This window comes from Falco punctatus, assembly GCF_963210335.1.
Source record: "Falco punctatus genome assembly, chromosome: 9".
Taxonomy (NCBI): domain Eukaryota; kingdom Metazoa; phylum Chordata; class Aves; order Falconiformes; family Falconidae; genus Falco; species Falco punctatus.
Window position 1 is genome coordinate 13,226,695 of NC_137589.1, and position 18,743 is coordinate 13,245,437.

Here is an 18,743-nt window from a genome sequence, read left to right on the forward strand (position 1 = left end):
CCCGGTGGTCAGGCTGCCCCCCGCTACCGGATCGGGCACCTCACAGACATCCCGCCTGACCCTGCCAGCCGTGGCCCGTTCTGATCCAACAGGTCAGTGCCCATCACGCTTCTTTATAATTACCTTTCTAGCTGTTCATTACACCCAAATGTCAGGACAGAGCTTTTAAAGCTCTGGCGTAAGCAGAATAAACAGCAAAGAACAAATGCTAACCGAGCTCTACATGACTTCCACGTTCCTAGAAAAAAAAAGGAGGCTACACCACCAGCCCCAGACACCCCACCCCCCCCCCCCCTTAAACACAGGGGAGTATTTAACAAGTGACATCTCTCTTTTTCAGCCCTGAGAGACAGAAAGCTGGCCTACTTATGCTACTGACTTCAGAAATACAACTTTTCATTATCCCACATCTTTTACATCATGATCTAAGGCCCTTGCATTTTAATACCACACTTTTATAGGAAGAGTTAATCAGTTTGGAAGGATCAAGGTCTAAAATGTGCAAATAAAACTGACAAAACAAAAAACTTGTTCAAACACTTTTATTTGTTAAAAAACAAAACGAGACGAAACAAAACATATATATTTCCACAATACCTAGAGATCCCAAGTGCCAGTGCGGATGGATGTGAGAGACAGATCAGTGAATCCGACCAAAACACGCAAAGCGAGCGGGTCGGGGAGCTGCGAGGGAGGTGGGGAGGGAGACACGCACCCCGGTACACACCTGCGCCTTCCTTACAATCAGAGGAGCCTGGCTTACGTATATTTTATGACTGGTTAATGCGGCAAGTGAAAGACTACAGGGCTGAATGTAGTTAGTCTATGGAGAGCGGGGTTTTCCTGTTGCAGTGTCAACTAATATTTCCATGTACGCTCTTGGAATGCTCTCTTTTGAACTAGAAGCCCCTAAGTTGATTAATTGCCTTCATTTTCACCCTGTGAGAAAACACAGACAGGAAAACAGTTAAATATTTCCAGTGGAAAACGTACATAAATAAAACCAGGAGAAAAATCAGTGCTGGTAGTCACCACATAAAACCCCATGAACAGCTACAGAACAATAAAGGACCATATGTGGTGCAGAAAACAAATGAATTATCCCTTCCTTCTGGGAACCAGGCACACTCCTGCTGTAACTCAGACCTCTGGGGAAAATGAGGTTGTGATTTCGCATGGGGTGGATGCTGAGCTGACATGGGGCTGGGCTGCCACTGCCACCCATGTCCCGCTGCCGGCTCTGCCTGCCACCCTGCCACGCAGCTTGACACAAGCGCTTGCGCAGCCGTGGAGTCAGTCGGACCAGCAGGGCTCATTTGGGGGACTGGCAGCAGGGGGATGATGGCTGGCGGAGGGTGGGAGGTGCAAGCTGAGACTTTTGGGAGCTTCAGGCACCGTGAAGACAGCCTGAGCTTCAGAGAAGCTGAAAACTGGGGAGTTTGGGTGCTCGCAGTACTGCGGGGCTTGTGGAGCGGGCAGCCAAAGGCTGTAGGACCAAAATCATCAAGGAAATACCACGGGAGAAGCGTTCATCCTTTTAAAGCACCCGTGTTGGACAGTAGGAGGTCATCATCCCTTGTTCAAGAGCTGAAATTGGCCCAGAGGCTGACACTTGACCCAGGGCTTCAAAAGGACATAGCAGGGAGAATAAAGCAAAAATTAAAAGAACGAATTTAAATATAGAAAAATCTATCTTGTTAGCCAAAATCTATAGAAAAATCTAACGTGGTATCTAAGGCTCTTCTAAAGCATGGCTGCAACCAGGAGAAAGCTATTCCATGTGGTGATAAAGCTATAGGTAAGCATTAACTACCGTTTGTGTGTTTATACCCCAACACCAGCCAGCAGTTTGCAGCCTGTCCCACCTGTCACTCACAGCAAATTCTTAGTCCCAAAAAAAAAAGAGGCAAAAGCAAGAACTGATGAGGTCAGGTTTTTGTCAAGTAAGTGATGGAACTGGGAATAGCGATGGGCTCCACGTGCAGCAGATCTATAACCACAGAAAACAAAGAGGAGATGGTGCCAGGGAAAACCAGTAACCCAGAAGAGCCCCTGCATGGTCTGAGAGCCCGGGGACCACGGCATGGCCTTACCTCTCCGCCGCCGCCTGTGCTGGCTGCTGGGGTCCCCTCTCCCGCCGCCCCCGGCTGCTCGGGCGGCTGTGGCACGGCCAGGTCCTCCTGCCAAGTCACAAGCGAGATGTTTGTCCTTACCGCCGCGCCCAGGGTCACTGCCTCCATCTCAAGGCTCTCTGAGCAGACCGCGCAGGGCGAGTCTGAGCATTACGCACGCAAATAAAATGCCAGGTTTAATAGATGGCAGATATTGCCTGAAATCCATTTTTTTTGCGTGCAGCTTGTTAGAGCAAGTGTCTATGAAATAGCAATTCAATTTCTTACAGTCTCATTTAGGGTCTTTTTCATACAGAGATTCCGTTCTTTTTCTGAAGTTTTCTTCCCTGTCACTGAGACCAGCTTTGACTCCTTCATGTGAACCAATTTGAGAGGAACAAATAAATGTACCCAGAGTAAGACAGGCTATGCCTAGCCTTTCCCCATACTATCTTCCCTACCCTAAATACTCATCACATAGACTAATACTAATTTCAGATATAGCAGTATTGCAGTGGCATTAATGTCATGCCTCAGATAAAACGTCATTATTAAAGGATAAGCTTTTCTTTGTGTTTGAAGTCCAAGCGTTTTCATAAGCTCTTTGGGTTCTTCCAGCTACCTGCTGACATCTTTCAGTGACCTTTCTATGCAACAAAGAAAAGATTATATTTCCAGGTAATTACTTTAAATGTGATTTGGCCACATGGGAAGCGAAGACAAAAATCTTGACCACACTGGATGTGCACAGGGGGTGGACAGAAAGCAGAAACACACCGTTGTGGAATCAGTCACAAAGAGCCAGGGGAAGCAGGAGTAGCAGGACCTCTATAGTCCAGCCCCAAATCACCAGCGAACTTTGCTAAAATTACAGAGCTGCTCTGTTCCCTTTGAGCGCACATCCCCAGCAGCATTCCCAAATTTTTACTCATGAAGTCAGGGCCATCACAGAAGGAACTTGAGACACACATATTACCTACAGGGAAAGTCAATTTTACATGGAAGGGAGATGTATAATTTGAATTTCAGTATTTTGAAAACGCGAGGCCACTGCTTTCCCTGGTGCCACTGTTGCCGCAGAGCAAATCAAATGCTCCTGTCAAACCTCCTGTAAACAGAACTTTATGCTCCATGTGTTTTGGGGGACTCCACTCTTCACTTTAAGGCATGTCCTTACTTTCCTGTCCAGTCACAACCGTTCTCATCAGTAGGAGCACACACCTGCTGCTTTTGGGACTGAATTAGGGAAGAGGAGATGACGTGAAATAAAAAGGAAAAAATAGACGTATTTCAAAGTTACATAGATATAAGGTAGATCCCATGAAATTTAAGCTGGAAATTGGACTTCAGATCCATTTTTGGCAGGAAGGGGAGCCAGGAGACAGAAGCACTGCAACCTGGCCTCAGGATGGAGTCTGAGGCTTTAGAACACTCTACATGCATATAGGGCCATATAAAAAGGACTATACTTTATAACTCAACAGGCATGTTAGGTCAGAACAGGTAAATAGCTTCAAACGGTATTCTGAAGCTTTACAAGCAGGTTTTTTGACTGTTAGGTGCAAGGAAAAGAAACCCGCCAGGCAAGCCAACGACAATAGCTGCCACAGCAGGTGCTTCGTAGGTTTTTGCCAGTGGGGTTACCAGCTACCACGTGAAATCACGAAGGTGAATCAAAGGCAACAACCTAAGGCGCTGAGTTGCCTTGGGAAAACTGGGGGACACCTCATAGGAACACAAGGACAAGTGCAGTGCACTGCATCTTTCTACAGGACATGATCCCCTACCTATTCTTGCTGCGGCCAGGGAGCTCAGCTCTGGTAGATGTCATGGGAACTATCAGGGAAAAGGGGATCCTTTCCTCAGGACACAGCACCCGAGAGTGATGGGTGGGCTGAAGAATCCCTGTTCAGCAATTGTGCTGCTTATTGTATCGCTTAAATCATGCTCTCTGCCAGGACTCTGCTCCAGAAGGATAAAAGTGACTCCCACCTATTTTTAGAAAGGGAAGCAACCATGTTGCTGGAGAGTGTTTCTAAACTGTGTTTCAGGAACCAGCACAATGGCAGGATGAAGAGGTGTCAGGCTGTGGTAGGGATGTCGCCTCACAGCCTTTTTCTCACACGCTTCCCACCCTGCCCAGAATAGCGAGCACGAGTTGAGGAAGGGTTGCATTCTTCAGCGGGGCGTTAGCCGGCTGGGGATTTCGGTGACTAGATGGGAAACAAATATACAGGAGGACCGTGCGATATAAGGGTCTTCATTTTGGATGAAGAGCCAGAAATTCCTGGGTACCAACCCCAGCTATAACACTGACTCATGGCATGATGCTGGGAAAGAAACAAGGGTGAGAAATCCAGCTTCTCTGGAGGACAGCTATAACTGTGCCATTCCGTTCAGTGTTCATCTCCGCATTAAAAGGGATAAAATGTTCTAAGGGAAAGGCATGTTGCAACTATGAAGTAATTAGCAACGCTCCTCCTGCTCTTAAACAGCAAGCAGATCTCTTTTCCCCCCTCAGGGATTATGTACTGTCTCCAAAAAAAGTATTTTAAATGGAAAAAACCTGATTTAGTGTGTTATGGGCTGCTTTCTTCTGTTTTTTTGGGGGCAAGTTGAATCTTTTTGGATAGAGAAGAGAGAAAACCAATGTAGCTTAACATAATAGTTAAGTGAAACACAAGACCCTAGAATTCATTACGGGAATACTACAGAAATTTTAAAATATCTTTTTGTGTATAAAAATACATTTGTATATAGAACATATACACTATAGAGGATGTATATATATAAAATTCAGTATTTCACTAAGGTTATGAAACACAGTTACATGTTCAGATAACACTAATGAAAATCTTGTCAAATTAGGATGTGCCGTTTATAAAAATATTCCTGCGCAATGTTAAGAGGACTTAAACAGAGTGTACTATAGGCTTCTGGCTTCAGATATTTTAATACGTTTTTTCAAAAAAAGATTTTTAAAGTCCACAGATTTTGCAAAAAATATTGCAATCTGATTTTTTAGGTTTGTCTGTTTCACAGATTCTATGAAATTCCTTTTTTCAGCTCAGTGCCTGTGTTTTATGTTCTGCTGGCTGAGTCCATATGTGAAAAGGAATTTATATTTTTATCCACATCATGTTATAGGCCAGTGATTTTTTTTCCCACTACCCCCAAAAATCCTGAGATAAACAACCTTATCAGGATTATCTTTCCTATCTAACAAAGAAAGCATACAGAATCTAAATATTGGATGCTGGAACATTACTTATCAAAACCTCAACAAATTCACTGGCAAGCAAGATTTCTTTATTATTATTATTATTTTAAGGCTGTGAAACCGGAGAGGTTCACTGGCAACCTAATCTGCTACAAATTTAACAGCCTGCAATGGGACATCAATTGCATAAGGCGGAGAAGGGTTCGGCCCCCTGTAGTGCTCTTGACCTTGGGTGCTGGAGCAAAAGCAATGCTGCTTGGCAGCATCCCCAAACCACTCCCTTGTTAGTCCTCAGGCAACCTGACAGGTCCCATGGACGGGCTGTCCTGGGCGGGTTTCGGGCTCAATGTGCTCAGAGTGATGCTGACAGCTCTGACTAAGAGGTTAACCTGTGATTAAAGCGAGTGGACCCACCGGCAGGCGTGCATGATACCTGCCTTACCCTACAAATCCAGGTGGACTCTTGGGGTCGCTTTGTTTTCATCCACCTCACAGACAGACTCTCTTAGGGTTTCCTGGGGCTGCTTATACAAATAATATGTATTTAATAATGTTTACGTTATTATCCGATGGGATTACTGGGGCACAACCTTTAGCCACGAAGCGCACAAATGCACACCGAGTTTTGTAGACTTCAAGGCTTCACCAGTGCCACTGACACAACTGTTCTGCATCTGAAAAATGTACACCTGGATGCACTAAGGAGGCTGAGAGGGAAGCACAGAAAAAGTGCCTGTAGGCAGAGTACCCCACTCCACGCTGCTTTTGCAGTCTTCCTTGCTCCATGGGATGCTGGAGGATACCACTGGGATGCATCACTGCATCAGTGAAGTACAGTGAAGCTTGAATACAAAGGGGAAGAATTTTGACTGTTTATTCTACTGAGTTGCAAGGTAGTTCAGCTGTTGATGTCCCAGCTCCTCCTGCTTAGCGGCTCTGCCCTCGGTGGCCTCTCAGATGCCCTTGGTTGCTCTCTTCTACTGCCACTTGCCCTGCCCAAACTAACTCAAACAAAGAGGTCACTCATCAGTTTCTGCTTCTAATTCCTTTGGTGTGACTGTCTTAGCGTCAGTGGTGTCGCAGGGTTTAAGCGAACAGAATTAAGGCCACGAACATCAACTGTTTGCATTCAAAACGTGCGGCTGTTACGAAAGCGATAAGCTGTGGTACGGGCGCAGCACACGTGCGCCAGATGAAGTGCAGAGAGAAACGATGTGATCCAACGGACACACCCGGCAGTTGCACGTAACTGACAACTGTTCAAATCATTCATGGAGTGAAATAAAAATAAAAAGGATCAAACCCAATTCAAAGTGACAGAGCCATGAACTGACAACTAAACCATATAAAAACTGACAAGGCAAACAGATCTAAAGGGAAGAGCTAGGTGGAGGGCGTAGGGAAGCATCAGCTCCGGGGGAAATACCTCCAGTCCCTGAGGGATATTTGGTGAAAGAGAGTGTGTGTGTGTGTGTGTGTACACATACATGTGCTTGTTCCCAACCACGTGGTGTCTGCAATGCAGCAAACTTTGTGCTGTGTCATGCAGATGAAGAATTAATCCTCTTCTAAGACGGGTATTTAGTGGATGGTTATCTCACTGAAATCTCTTAATATTCACCCCAGGGACTAGCATGGGTGCACAGCCACAGAAAAAACACATTACCGATAGGTCTTGTTCCTTTGTGTATCAGAAAAATTGTGGAGGGTTTATAATCTTTTAAGTTATGTATTTTTTAGTTAATCTTTAAAAACTCCTCCAAATCGGTCAACGCCATCTTGTATTCAGTTAGCAGTGACCAGGCCAGTGCCAAAGCCCTACTAGATGACACCAACACTACTCAAGGTTGCTCTCATCTGGTGCTTGGCACCCCTCCACGCGGTAGAGTTACTTCAGCCCCATTTTCTTCTGCCTGGCTCCGAATGCTCCCACCGAGGAAAGCAAGGAGCAGCGGGTTGCCAACCGCCCCATGTGTGTCCATATTTCAGTGCCTGTCATGTTCCACAAAGGGCTGAGTTCTTCCCCATGGCCAAAGTCACCGTCTGATACACCCGCAGGGCTCAGCCGCCCTGCAGCTGCTGCCCCGAGCAAAACTTAATCTAGAATCCTTAGAGTTCTCTGCTCCTTGCTAGTATGAGCCTGCCGCTGATCCCCGCTGTCAGATGCACAGATGAAATGTCAACAAGCTCTCTGTAATTGACATTAATACTGGGAACGCTCAGCTGGGGACGTGCCTCCTAGGCCACTCGACTCCCCAGATTTGAGTCAGCCCGTGGCACTGCTCAGTGCCATGCATTCACACACATCCCCTGGGCTTTGGACAACCCTTCCATAAAGTCAGCAGGGAACAACACTGGACATAGTTGAAAACAGAAATAAGACATTAGCAAATGCTGTTTGCGATTAGAAAGGAGGAGGACTGGATATAACAGCTCTCTCAGACTTCAGCGGCTGAAACACTTGTGTATATTTCCAGGATATATATTGCATATATTATGCAAAATTGTAACAGTAGGTATGTATTTTTTAAACATCTAACTGCTACACCTTATCACTCTTCTCAGTGTATCTCCAGTGGGTCTCTCGCATGCAGTACAGTGCCCGGTGCTGCTCTTGGCAGCCTCTGGCTGTGTTTCCATTAGCAAGTTATGCAGCACAATAGGAGCAGAGAGAACAGCTGGTGCCAAGAGCCCAGCACAACCCCTCCACTCCAGTCAGAGCCCTCCCTCTGGAGCAGCTCTGGCTCCGTGGCATTAACCGTTAGCAGTTGGGATGCACTCAGTGTGCACATGGAACTCAATCTTCCGTGTCATTGCTATCCAAAAAGTATCTAGCAGATGCAACTGAAGTGTGGTGAGTGAGGATGACTACAAGATCCGCACTGCTAATCCAAGCTGAACTAAACCAGTGGAGTAACGACCCCTCTCTTTCCCAGAAGGAAGCGTTCTGTCTACATCTCTTTCCTCTGTGACTTCTTTTGCCTTGCTTTTCTCCTCCCGCTTTCATTCTGCTGCCCACATCTGCTATCCAGCATGACACTGTGATACTGTATCCAAAGAAATTTCCCTCATTTAGCCTACCCTTTTTTATTTCTTGATCAAACCCTATTTTAACTCCAAGCAGGCAGACGTCAACAGAAGATGCCAGAACAGTTCAGAAGCTTAATACTTTAACCCTCTGGAAAACCCACAGCTTTTTTTATATTGCCTGCAGTCTGCATAACCCAGAACTATTACTAGGGTGAAGGAATCACTGATTTTCTAAGGGACTCCCTGCACAAGGATGGAAACGGAAAACATCTAACTGGTTTGAGCTCTGAAATTATCACCTTTAAATTGTAGCTCATCAGTCTTGGGGGGGGGGGGCTCACTTAGGATGAAAGGGGAAGAGGATTGCTGCTGCTCAGTCCTTGCCAGACGGAGAGACAGTTTGGAATCTGCAAGATGGATTCCTACCATCAGCAAATTCCTAGCTCTCCCGGGTCAACTACCCCATGCCCCATGGAGTTAGGAATCACTGTTTGCACTCCTGCAGCTGAACTGCCGTGTCCTGTGGGAATAGAGATTAATCTTATCCCAAGAGCTTAGCAGAAATTCTGTATCTGCCCTTTTCACATGCTTTCAGGAGGACATTTTGCGTCACTTGTAGCTGGTGTTCTCCTCTTTTGTTAGGCTATTCTCTCAGGATTTATATGGCATGTAGAAGTTTTGTTTCACATCACAATGTGTTTACGTGCAGGTCAGGAAGTTCATCAGCCAGCCATCTGAACAATTAAAACAATTTTGGCCTCGCTTTGCTTTGATTCTGGGTTTGGGTTTGCTGTGACTCATCTAACTCATGTCGCTATCAATGCCACGGCCCACAGCTCTCTGAAGAGGGGAAACGCAGCCAGGCTTACCAAAGAGCTGCCAAATATTATCCCCACGTCCCGTACAATCAGTTGCTGTTCGTTACCACTCAGTGAAAGCACCTTTCCTAATTATCAGCTTTGCCTTCATCTAGGGAGTTGTTCTGCTCCTTCACATGCCCCTTAATCCCCTCAATTTGAAGCAACCCGGTTTGTCAAATCAGGCTGGAGGACAGAAGATGCCTTGTCCGAATCTGGCTTAATCCGCAGACAATTTGGGTCACGAGGCCTTTATCAACAAGCACTTGGTGGTTGTCAAAATCAGCAGCGGGCAGAGCGGGAGGGTCGGGCTCGCTGCCGGGGCCGGCTTTGCCTGAGCTGCTGCTGCCCTCTGCCGCCCGCGGGGCTGCCGGGGGCCCACGCTCCCACCGAGCTCCCACACCTTCACGCCTGCCACCCCACAGCTCCCGCTCCGGCCAGGTGCTCGCTGCCGCCTGCCCGCATTTCTGCTCAAGTCCCTGGGAAAAACACTTTCCACATTCACAAGAAAACAGGGAGCCAGGCTCTTGGCAGCAGTGCCCGCTGATGGGACAAGAGGCGATGGGCACAAATTGCTTAATGTGTCTGTCTGAACACGAGAAAACACTTTTTTTCTTTCCTGTGAGAATGGTCAGACACTGGCACAGGCTACCCGCGGATATCATGGAGTCTCCCTCCATGGAGATACGCAACACCCAGCTGGACACCGTAGCGGCCAACCTGCTCTCAGTGATGCCAAGGAGGCTGGACTAGATGATCTGGAGTAGTCCCTTCCAAACTAAACAATTCTGTGATTGTATTAGCCATCACACAATAATTTGTATTAGCCATCATACAATAATATTCAGCATTATACAAAAGCAGGTATTGCTGAAAACCTCTCACTGAATACGAAAAACTATCGACTGTAAATGTTTGCAAGCATTTTAAGTGTAATCCAAAGACAATTCTTCTGCCCCGCACATCACCAAAGAAACACACATACCTTTTTTACGACGCCTGTAGTGGCCACAATTGTCTCTGCTCCTTCCACAGTCTTGTTTGCCACTGTGTTCACGCTGGCTACAACAGCTTCTCCCACCACATTGGCCTGCTCTTTGGTCTTCTCAGCAACTGGGGTTTCAACAAAAGCAGAAAGTCAACAAGCTAGGCACTGGCAAAAGGCAGTCACGTTCACAGGGACAACAGAACGATTGCACCGAGGTAAGAGAGGAAACCGGCCCTGCTACAGTCCCTATTTGGATTTTTTATAAGCGATCGCATCTGAATTTAAATCATGTTTGTGAGGGTTTTGTCTGACTCAAAATGCTGCCCGGAGAGCAGCACTGCAGCCTGTCAGTCTTTGCAGGCAACTGGAGAATGAAAAATTCACTGTAAGATACTAAGAGACAATCGTGCAAATAAGGCATTTTGCATTGCAGGCACGCATGACCTCTCTCTGGGTACCTTCTGTTTAACTTAATACACCTGGGCAGAAAAACCAAAAAGCAATCATCATGAAATTCTCCAGGGCAAGGATCCATTCATCTCTGCACAGGAGTCTCCCAAAAGACCACAGCTTTGGCTCGACAGGATGTTCTGTAATAAATCTCCACATGCTGGGCAGAACTCCCGACATTGTGAAACGTCTAAATTGCAGTGAATCATCTGAGTCTGCCAAGTAACGTTTGCTAGGTATTTCTGACCTGCTCGACCGATATTTTCTCCCATCCATGTGCACTGCCAATACCAGACCCTGACCCACCACTCCTGGCAAGCCTCCTCCATTCATCAAATGGAAGGTCACGCAGCTCAGCGGTGTCCCCCACTGACGTTCCATTTGGCAGGAGCGATCGCCTTATCAAGAGGGCCAGCAGCACATCACAGATTTCCACATCTCTCTCAGGGCTGTGCTCTTACCTGAGGTCACACTTTGCACTACGCCTTCCTTGGTTTTGGTACCTGTGAAAGGAAACACAAGGTCCATGAGTGCGACAGGGCAAAGAACCCCTTGGTTTCTGGACATGGACAAGGACAGCTTTCTGCTCTTACAAGGTGCAGCAAGGAGCCGTGGTGCTGCCAGCACCTTCCTGCTAAGACATGAGCCATTTGTAGAGCCCGAAGAAGGGACCAGCTTCTTTCCCCAATAAAGCCAACGAGTACCTTTGTGTCGGGAGTTGGATAACTTCAGCTGCAAAGTGTCTGGAGGTGCCTAGATCTAAAAAATCTTGATTATACCATGCTGAAGTACAAAAAAATGACCCTGAAATATTTCCAAAATGAACAGTTGAGTGGAGGTAAAGCAGTGCTGAGCTGATTTTAAAAATGAATGCATATTAAGTCATCTCATAAAATCTCACCTACTTCAGTCTTTCAAGACAAGGAGTCACATCTGTGACTCTCCCCTGCATTTTGGCAGGTTACTTGGCTGCGATGGTCATTTAAAGCTCATTCTGTACCTGTAATAAAGACTCTGGAGAAACTTGAGGCAGAATTTATAGAACCACCATCCACTTGCTACATACCTGCTTACTAGATTCCAATTTCAGTGCCTCAGCCTGCTTGCAGTGATACACAGAATGCAGATGTTTTTATCGCACGTTATGAAAGCACACCATATGTATGCTTACATTGTAATTTATCTTGCTGTTCTCTAGGCTAACAGGATGTGAGGGCATTCAGTTTGCAAGGCAAATAGCCCTTAAGGAATAATTAATCTCTGCGGTTTTCCTCCAAGCCTGAAGTGACCTTCTATACATCCCTTCTATTTGCATACTGCAGCACGTACATTAAATCATACAGTAGGTGGGCAGCCCCACGTAACTAGATGCTTTTCCACATTACAAAAATAAAGGAACAAATTAATCTCTGTTGGGAGTTAAATAAACACAACCCAGAAGGTGCCACTGGTCCCACTACTGTATTTTGTACGTCATCTGCATCTATACAGGCTCTTTTCAGGTTTCCCAGACTGATAAAAGAAAAGGATTTTTATGGCCAGCTGTCAAAATGACAGAAATAGAGCACCAGACAGATCTTTAACTCCAGAGGTACTACAGCATCCGTGGGTGTGGTGGGAGCAATCAGCTACCAACCACTCATTAAACAGCCTGAAAAGCAAAACAGGTGCAGCACCCTGATAGCAACAGATCCAGCCCAGCACTGTTCTGCCTGATACATGTCATGTATTATTGAATGTAATTCTCAATTGTTGATTTATTTTGGTGGTTGCAATTGTCGCCTGGGGCAAAGCAAAGCTGTTCTACCACAATATGCCCTTAACATTTCACTCCACCCTCCTGAACTGTGTTAAAACTGAACTCTTCATGCTTTCCACTTGTTACTGCTTTAAACTGCAGTTCCTAACGGTGCACGATACGCGTGCACTGCTGTAACCTGGATTTAATAATGATGCCCGTCATATAGAAATGTGTACAGAAGCACAGCAGAGAGCAGAGCAGATGCAAGTCTCAAGCCATGAGCGTGAGCTCCTGAATGGGCCAAACGCACACAGTTCAATTCAGACGCCCTCCAGCTTCACTCCCAGTGCCATGCCAGTAAAAGACTGCCACAATACTGATTTGACATGCAAGATTTTGTCACATCAGGTGCAGATGCTCAGCCCTTTGCAGTTTTTTGGCCAAAGAGCAGTTGTTAGGTAAACAAAGTCTGTATTTTGCTGTACTAGACTCGCATACGTTTTTAGTTTTGTAGTGAGTGTGCTTAGTGGGACAAGAACTGTACTTCTGTGGTTTTTTTTTACCAGACTTTTGCTTTAAGATGACTATTCTGGCTCAGTTCTTTTGCAGGGGGAGGGGAGCAGGTGGGTACCATCTTTTCTGATGGAAAATAATTCCAGAAAGGAGGGATACGGGCAGACAAAAAAACCACTCGAATCCATGACAGAAGCAACGGCATTGGGAAGTGCCACCGCTGCAGCCTGGGGAGAGCTTGCCTCATCTTCCGAACCCAGCCTCCCAGCCACACCCAATGACTCAGGCTCAGCATCCATTATGCACCACATGAAACCTGACCTTCCGGCCCATACCCTTGCCAGCAACCCACATCTGTTGAATCAGAAAGCAATCACCTGATGCTCAATCTCATTTCACTCATTAGTCCTTGCCAGCATGCAGCTTGTGTACACAGAATTAAAAGTGCACGCATCCTGCCTCTCCAGAGTGCTGCAAGTCATCTGAAACAGCTTTGGTGTGACAAGGGTGCGACCAAGGTGGTGGAGAGCCGCGCAGTGGGAAAAGGTTTAGAGTAGAAAAGGATATTATGGTGTGCTGCAAGTCCTGCAGGAGTTCGTGCTGGAGTCCCTTCCTTGGGGCGACATGTGTAGTCAAAAGCTGTTCTGGAAAACTAGAAGTGCGTTCTTTGTCGAGGCTTCCTGAACTACAGTATTAAGCAGTACTAATTACCTTATACTCAATACTCAGATGCAGCTTTGCATTAACTTTGTTAACAAATCACTCATCCCCCTGTTCAAACCAAATAAAAAAAGACAGCCCATTGAATCAACCGCTGGATATACATTAACTGCGCAAGGATGCACTCCCACTTTGGTACACCCTGAGACTGTTACCATTCGGAGAGCAGACTGTGATTTTGCTAACTGCAAAGGTGGCCCGTGCTATGGGATTTCTCTCTCTCTTTTCGTGCACCCTCTTCTCTGCCCTACCCGTTCAGCAAGCCACGTGGCAGGGCAGGAGCATCCCAGGCTCACGACTGCCCCAGCGATGGCAGCATCTGTAACCAGCCCAGCTGTGAACCGCATTGCAGTGTTAGCACAGGAGGGAGGTATCTCCAGCTCTGGCACAGGTTGTGGGAACTAAACCTGCATGGCTCAGAGGGGAGGGACGAGGTGGCCGCAGTGCCCCGATGACACTGCTCCAGGCAGATGCCTCTGAACGAGCATTATTTTTTTCTCCTGGGGCTGCAGCAAGTGACTCACCAGATGTGGTGGTTGTTAACAGACATCTGGAATCCTCCTTGGAGAGTCAGCAAGGAGTTAACGCAAACCTGAATAAGTGTCAGGGATCCACTTCATCCATCCCAGGTTTTGGGTTTTTTTCCTCCCTTTCCTGATGTTCTGAAAAGACCCTCAAGCTTTTATACAAGTATTATTTTCTCCTATAACAGCAGCCAAACATTCAGGTTGCGTCACATAATGCTCTAGACCAAGCTGCTTCCTTCTGGAAAGGAAGGAGCAGGAAAGGAACAGTTCAGTTCTCTGATTAACCCTTCACGTGGCACAGAGAAACGGCAGCACAAACAACAGACTAATCATTCCAGTTTTAATCGATATACCTGGCCTCCACCTTCTCTGCTTATTTAGGAAACAATTCCCTGAGCTAATCAGCATCTGGCCTTTACTTTTCCTGCCTGTGCAAGACTGAATTTTGCCTGAAAGGCTGAGCAGCCCCCAGTATGCAACAGGAACTGAATCAGCCCCAAGGCAGAGTACTATCCAGTGCATGACTGGGCAGGAATTGGCGGTATACCAATAATCCAAAAACAAACAAACAAATTGGAAAAAAAAAAAAAGGAGAAAGCACTTAACCTTTCCCTTGATCCTTATTTGATCCTCATTGAGAGATTTAGGTTTTAAGAAAGCTTTTAGAAAACTTCGTTGAAGAGGTTAGAATCTCATAAGCAGACTGCACCTCATGGCTATGCAAAAATGAAAGCCAGGTCACAGTCTGGAGACATACAACATGACTGAACAGAGATGTTAGGACTTATGTATAAAATTTGGAATAACCCTTTCTGACATCACTCAGACTAGGCAGCAGCTGGAGCAGTAGCAATGCCACAATTTGACACCTACATGTGACGTTTTGCAGACTGGTGTTTCAATTACTGTACTTAGTTTAATTATTTACAGGGATGCTGTTTACCTTTTTTCTTGGGAGTCAGCTTCAAATTGAAATGTGAACTGTTACAACTGTTCATTTACAGCATGCCAAGAGCTGAGTATTTAAAAATTTGGGATGAAGACCTTACCAGACCTGTTACATGTAAAATCTGTATTTCATTTATGATGTACAAGTACGTAGCTGTAGCTATTGTCAACAGAGCTGTTTTAAATATAGCAGCTACATACAGCTGTGGATGGTGCAGCACGATAACAGGAAGAGCCTGCATGTAAACTTTCCTGCTAAAAAAAACCCTCTCCCACATCTAGCAGACATAAAAAGCTGCGTGAAGTAATCAGCAGCAAGGTTATCAGTCTTGGGAACCTAAGACTTTGTAGATTTTATAGTACCTGGAATAGCCGACCATCCAGCCATATAATTGCATGTGCTAGATAGTGGAGATAGCGGGTTTCAAGGGTGACCTTCAAAGGGAAGGTTTCTGAAACAGCACATTAACTGCGCGAGGTCTCCAGGCAGGACATCAGACGTGCTGTTTTCCAGATCCTATCCTTTAGGGAAAATGAATCCGAGCGTCTCTTGTAAGGCAAGATTAACGCATGCATAGGGAACGAAACAGGTCGGTAAACAAGAGGGGATTTCAGGATAAAATGGTACGTTTGTGGGGGAAACAGATGCATCCTGCAACCCCCAGTTAATAATGCTGCTAGCTTCTCTCGGGGACCTCCTCAGCGTGTCTCAGTGTAGAGGTGAGGCGGAGACCAGCAGTGCTCAGATGCTTGGAGCATGACTGACTCCCCCTGCAATCGGTGAGCAGTCAGAACAGAAACCTTCCACCTGGGCACCTGCTCCTTAACATTGCATTAGTTCTGCCTCCCCTCAGGCAGTATCTTGAGTCTATGTATAATTTACAGCCGGGGAAACTGAGGCACGGGCAGGACGTGGCACCCCAGGCTTACATGGCCACTCTGTGACAGAGCTGAGGATGTTATCCAGACCTCCTGATGTTCACTCCCAAGCTTTAGCCACAATATAATTTCCCCAGACTTTCCCAGAGACAGTCTATGCGGCAGTCTGTGCTCAAATGTAGATTGAAAATTGTTCTCTCTTACCTACATACATCACCCCTTCTTTAGTCTTCTCTGCAGCCTCCGTCACCCCCTGCTTGGTCTTTTCTGCAGCAGCCACCACACCTTCTTTAGCAATGGAGAAACCTTTCTTAAAGACATCCATTCTTGTTGCTTGCTAGGGTAATACCTGGGTGATGTGAGTGAGGGACAGCAGCAGAAAGCACCTCAAGACTGGGACTGCAGTATGCAGCCTCACCCTCAGCAGATACTCTGTTTCTCTGCCGGTCTCTGCCTTTCCTCTTACTTCTCCGCTGGACGAAGGCAGTGTGGCAAACCTCGCAGCTCTTGCCAGCTCTTATTGATGAAGTGTGCTGCAGTGTAGCCAATGCCTGTGAACAGCTGATACTGAAATATTAATGATATGGATCTGCTCGGGATTTAAGAAGGGAGGGGGGAGAGGACGATGGCATCAGTAGGTAAGGGACTGTCTGGAAAATTTCCAGACAGATAAAGCTTTTAAGATGTGCTGCAATGCTCTCACTCAAGGATGCTTTCATGTGAAGAGGGAGACTTTTTATCTGAAGAGCTGAGATCCTGAAAGGGCATCTCCCCGGGGATGCAGCAGGAGGCAAACACAAGCTCTCCGGGGTTCCCGGGGGGGAAGGGGGGCACATAAAGGCTGGTAGTGTTTCTAGCAAACAGGGTCAGGTTTCTTCGTCTGGCAGTTACCAGAACCCACTTTGCACAAAACAGTAACGAGGACGTTATTTCTAGTAAATACCAAGAGAAAAAGGGAACCAGCTAAGGCTTGGTGCTCAAGTGAAGGGAGCTAGAAGTCCCACTTGCGATGTTTGTCAAGTCTGAAGGCGTTCAGTATAAAACACGGGTTTTGCATGGCTGCACATCCCACTACAATGGCTCATTTCTGAAAAATCAGATGCCTGTTGGGGGAAATCCTGCTTCCTAGTTCTCCGAGTTGCTGTAGACAGACCTCTGCTCTGCCACTGCAGGGTGAGCTGACGTTTTCCACTGACGCCATCACTCACGTCGGAGCTCTGTGCTGCAGAGCACAGTGGGGTGAGAAAATCATCCAGCAGAGAACTCTTACAGCTTGCACAGAGGATCCATCCAGCCTCAAGGACTCGCCAGGAAAAACTACAAAAACATACGATCATTAATCACAGTTGGATATCCTAATGTGCTTTAAAGTTAAACTCAAGATAAATTCTTTTCTGAAATAAATCCCGAGTGGCCCAAACCAGCTGTTGTCCCGCTAGCAAACTGAAATTCAGAGCAAGCACCTGTGAAAGCAATTGCTGGTGCAACAAGGTGGTTATTTATATATTTTTTTTAACAGTGCCATATCTGAGACTATGGAAGCCATGGAGCATTGGCCTCCGAGCACAAACCCTGACCAGCTCTGGCTGCTTTTCCTTATGAGGCAAACCAAATATGAAATGCAGAGGTTTAACTGCATTATGGGAGGGTAACACACTGTAACATCATGAAGTGTACTGGTCTGTAAGCTGCTGCTACCACGAGTTTTCAGCCTGGAAGTGTCAGATGGGGAATGCCTACACAGAAAAAAAAAAAAATAATCTGAATAAACCCCAGTATGTCTGTACATACATGCAGACATGTACACAAACATAGCTTACTGTGGAACTAAGAATATTTTTTTAGGTTTTGGGAGTGTTTTTTTTTTGCTCCGTACTGAGACAATTGAAAAATGGTTGATTTGGGAAACAGCATAGATTTCTTCATCTTTTTTTCTCACAAATAATTACTTATTATTATTAAAAACAAATCCTTACTTATAAATGAAGTACAAATTTCCATTTGAATGTAGAAGAGCCAAATCTCTGACTAATAAATTTATCAATCTTTTAAATTGATTTTAAAAAATGCAAGATTCAGAGGAAGGCCATCACAACATAGCCAATTATTATAGGAGCTTGCATTGTTCTAGACTATTGCAGCAAAAAGTGAAAAAAGGTTTTTCTTACCATCTTTCAAAATTCCCATCAGGTGGCTGATCAACCACTACTGTAAGTGCACAGCTGGTGCTCATTTCTGCTCCCAGGGTATTATTGAATTGAAGATATCTGCATCTTACTGTGCCATACAACCAGTGGTTTAACCTAGGTGCTCTGAGAGTCAGTTGCAAGACTCCCATCGATTTCATCAGGCACAGGGCAGGCGTTTTGTTTTTACTGCATTTGGTAAGAAGGAATTTACCATCTTTGGGAATTGCTACAGGGCCCATTTACTTTTTCACTAGGCTTTTAAAGACCATTAAAGCAGAGCACAGAGTTTCCCAGGGTTATGGGTTTTACTGATATTTTCAGGAGAACGCCTAGGCTGATAAGGCTGAGAGAGAAGTGTATTTTGATTTTGTTAAGTTATTGTTCTGTCATTGTGATTTTTACAATTGAATTCTACATATTTTGCATTGCTATAAAAGGTAACAAATACATGAAACATTAAGCCATCCTGGAATACGAAACGTGATTCATCACTGAATTGAATTAACCAGTACTCCAGTGGGATACTCCTTTCCTGCCTTCTCCTCTCTTGATGACCTTCAGAAAGAGCTC

The 18,743-nt window shown here is 45.8% G+C and overlaps 1 protein-coding gene across 1 annotated transcript; it reads right to left on the minus strand.

Annotated features, from left to right (window-relative positions):
* Positions 1–526: 526 nt before the first annotated feature.
* Positions 527–16,787, minus strand: SNCG (synuclein gamma). The gene is made up of 5 exons (XM_080402852.1): positions 16,189–16,787; positions 11,118–11,159; positions 10,204–10,331; positions 2,094–2,180; positions 527–939 (listed from the first exon to the last, which is right to left on the minus strand). The coding sequence occupies exons 1-5, from the start codon at positions 16,307–16,309 to the stop codon at positions 919–921; spliced, it is 399 nt and encodes a 132-aa protein (XP_080258978.1). The 5' UTR covers positions 16,310–16,787; the 3' UTR covers positions 527–918.
* Positions 16,788–18,743: the final 1,956 nt, after the last annotated feature.

What these genes read in the sequence shown, in the direction of transcription:
- SNCG (XM_080402852.1), bottom strand. Translation starts at nt 16,309, where the DNA reads ATGGATGTCTTTAAGAAAGGTTTCTCCATTGCTAAAGAAGGTGTGGTG. An exon ending in AGAAGGGGTGATGTATGTAG is followed by an intron (nt 11,160 to 16,188) that starts GTAAGAGAGAAC and finishes TTCCTTTCACAG; the next exon opens with GTACCAAAACCAAGGAAGGC. An exon ending in AGTGCAAAGTGTGACCTCAG is followed by an intron (nt 10,332 to 11,117) that starts GTAAGAGCACAG and finishes TTGAAACCCCAG; the next exon opens with TTGCTGAGAAGACCAAAGAG.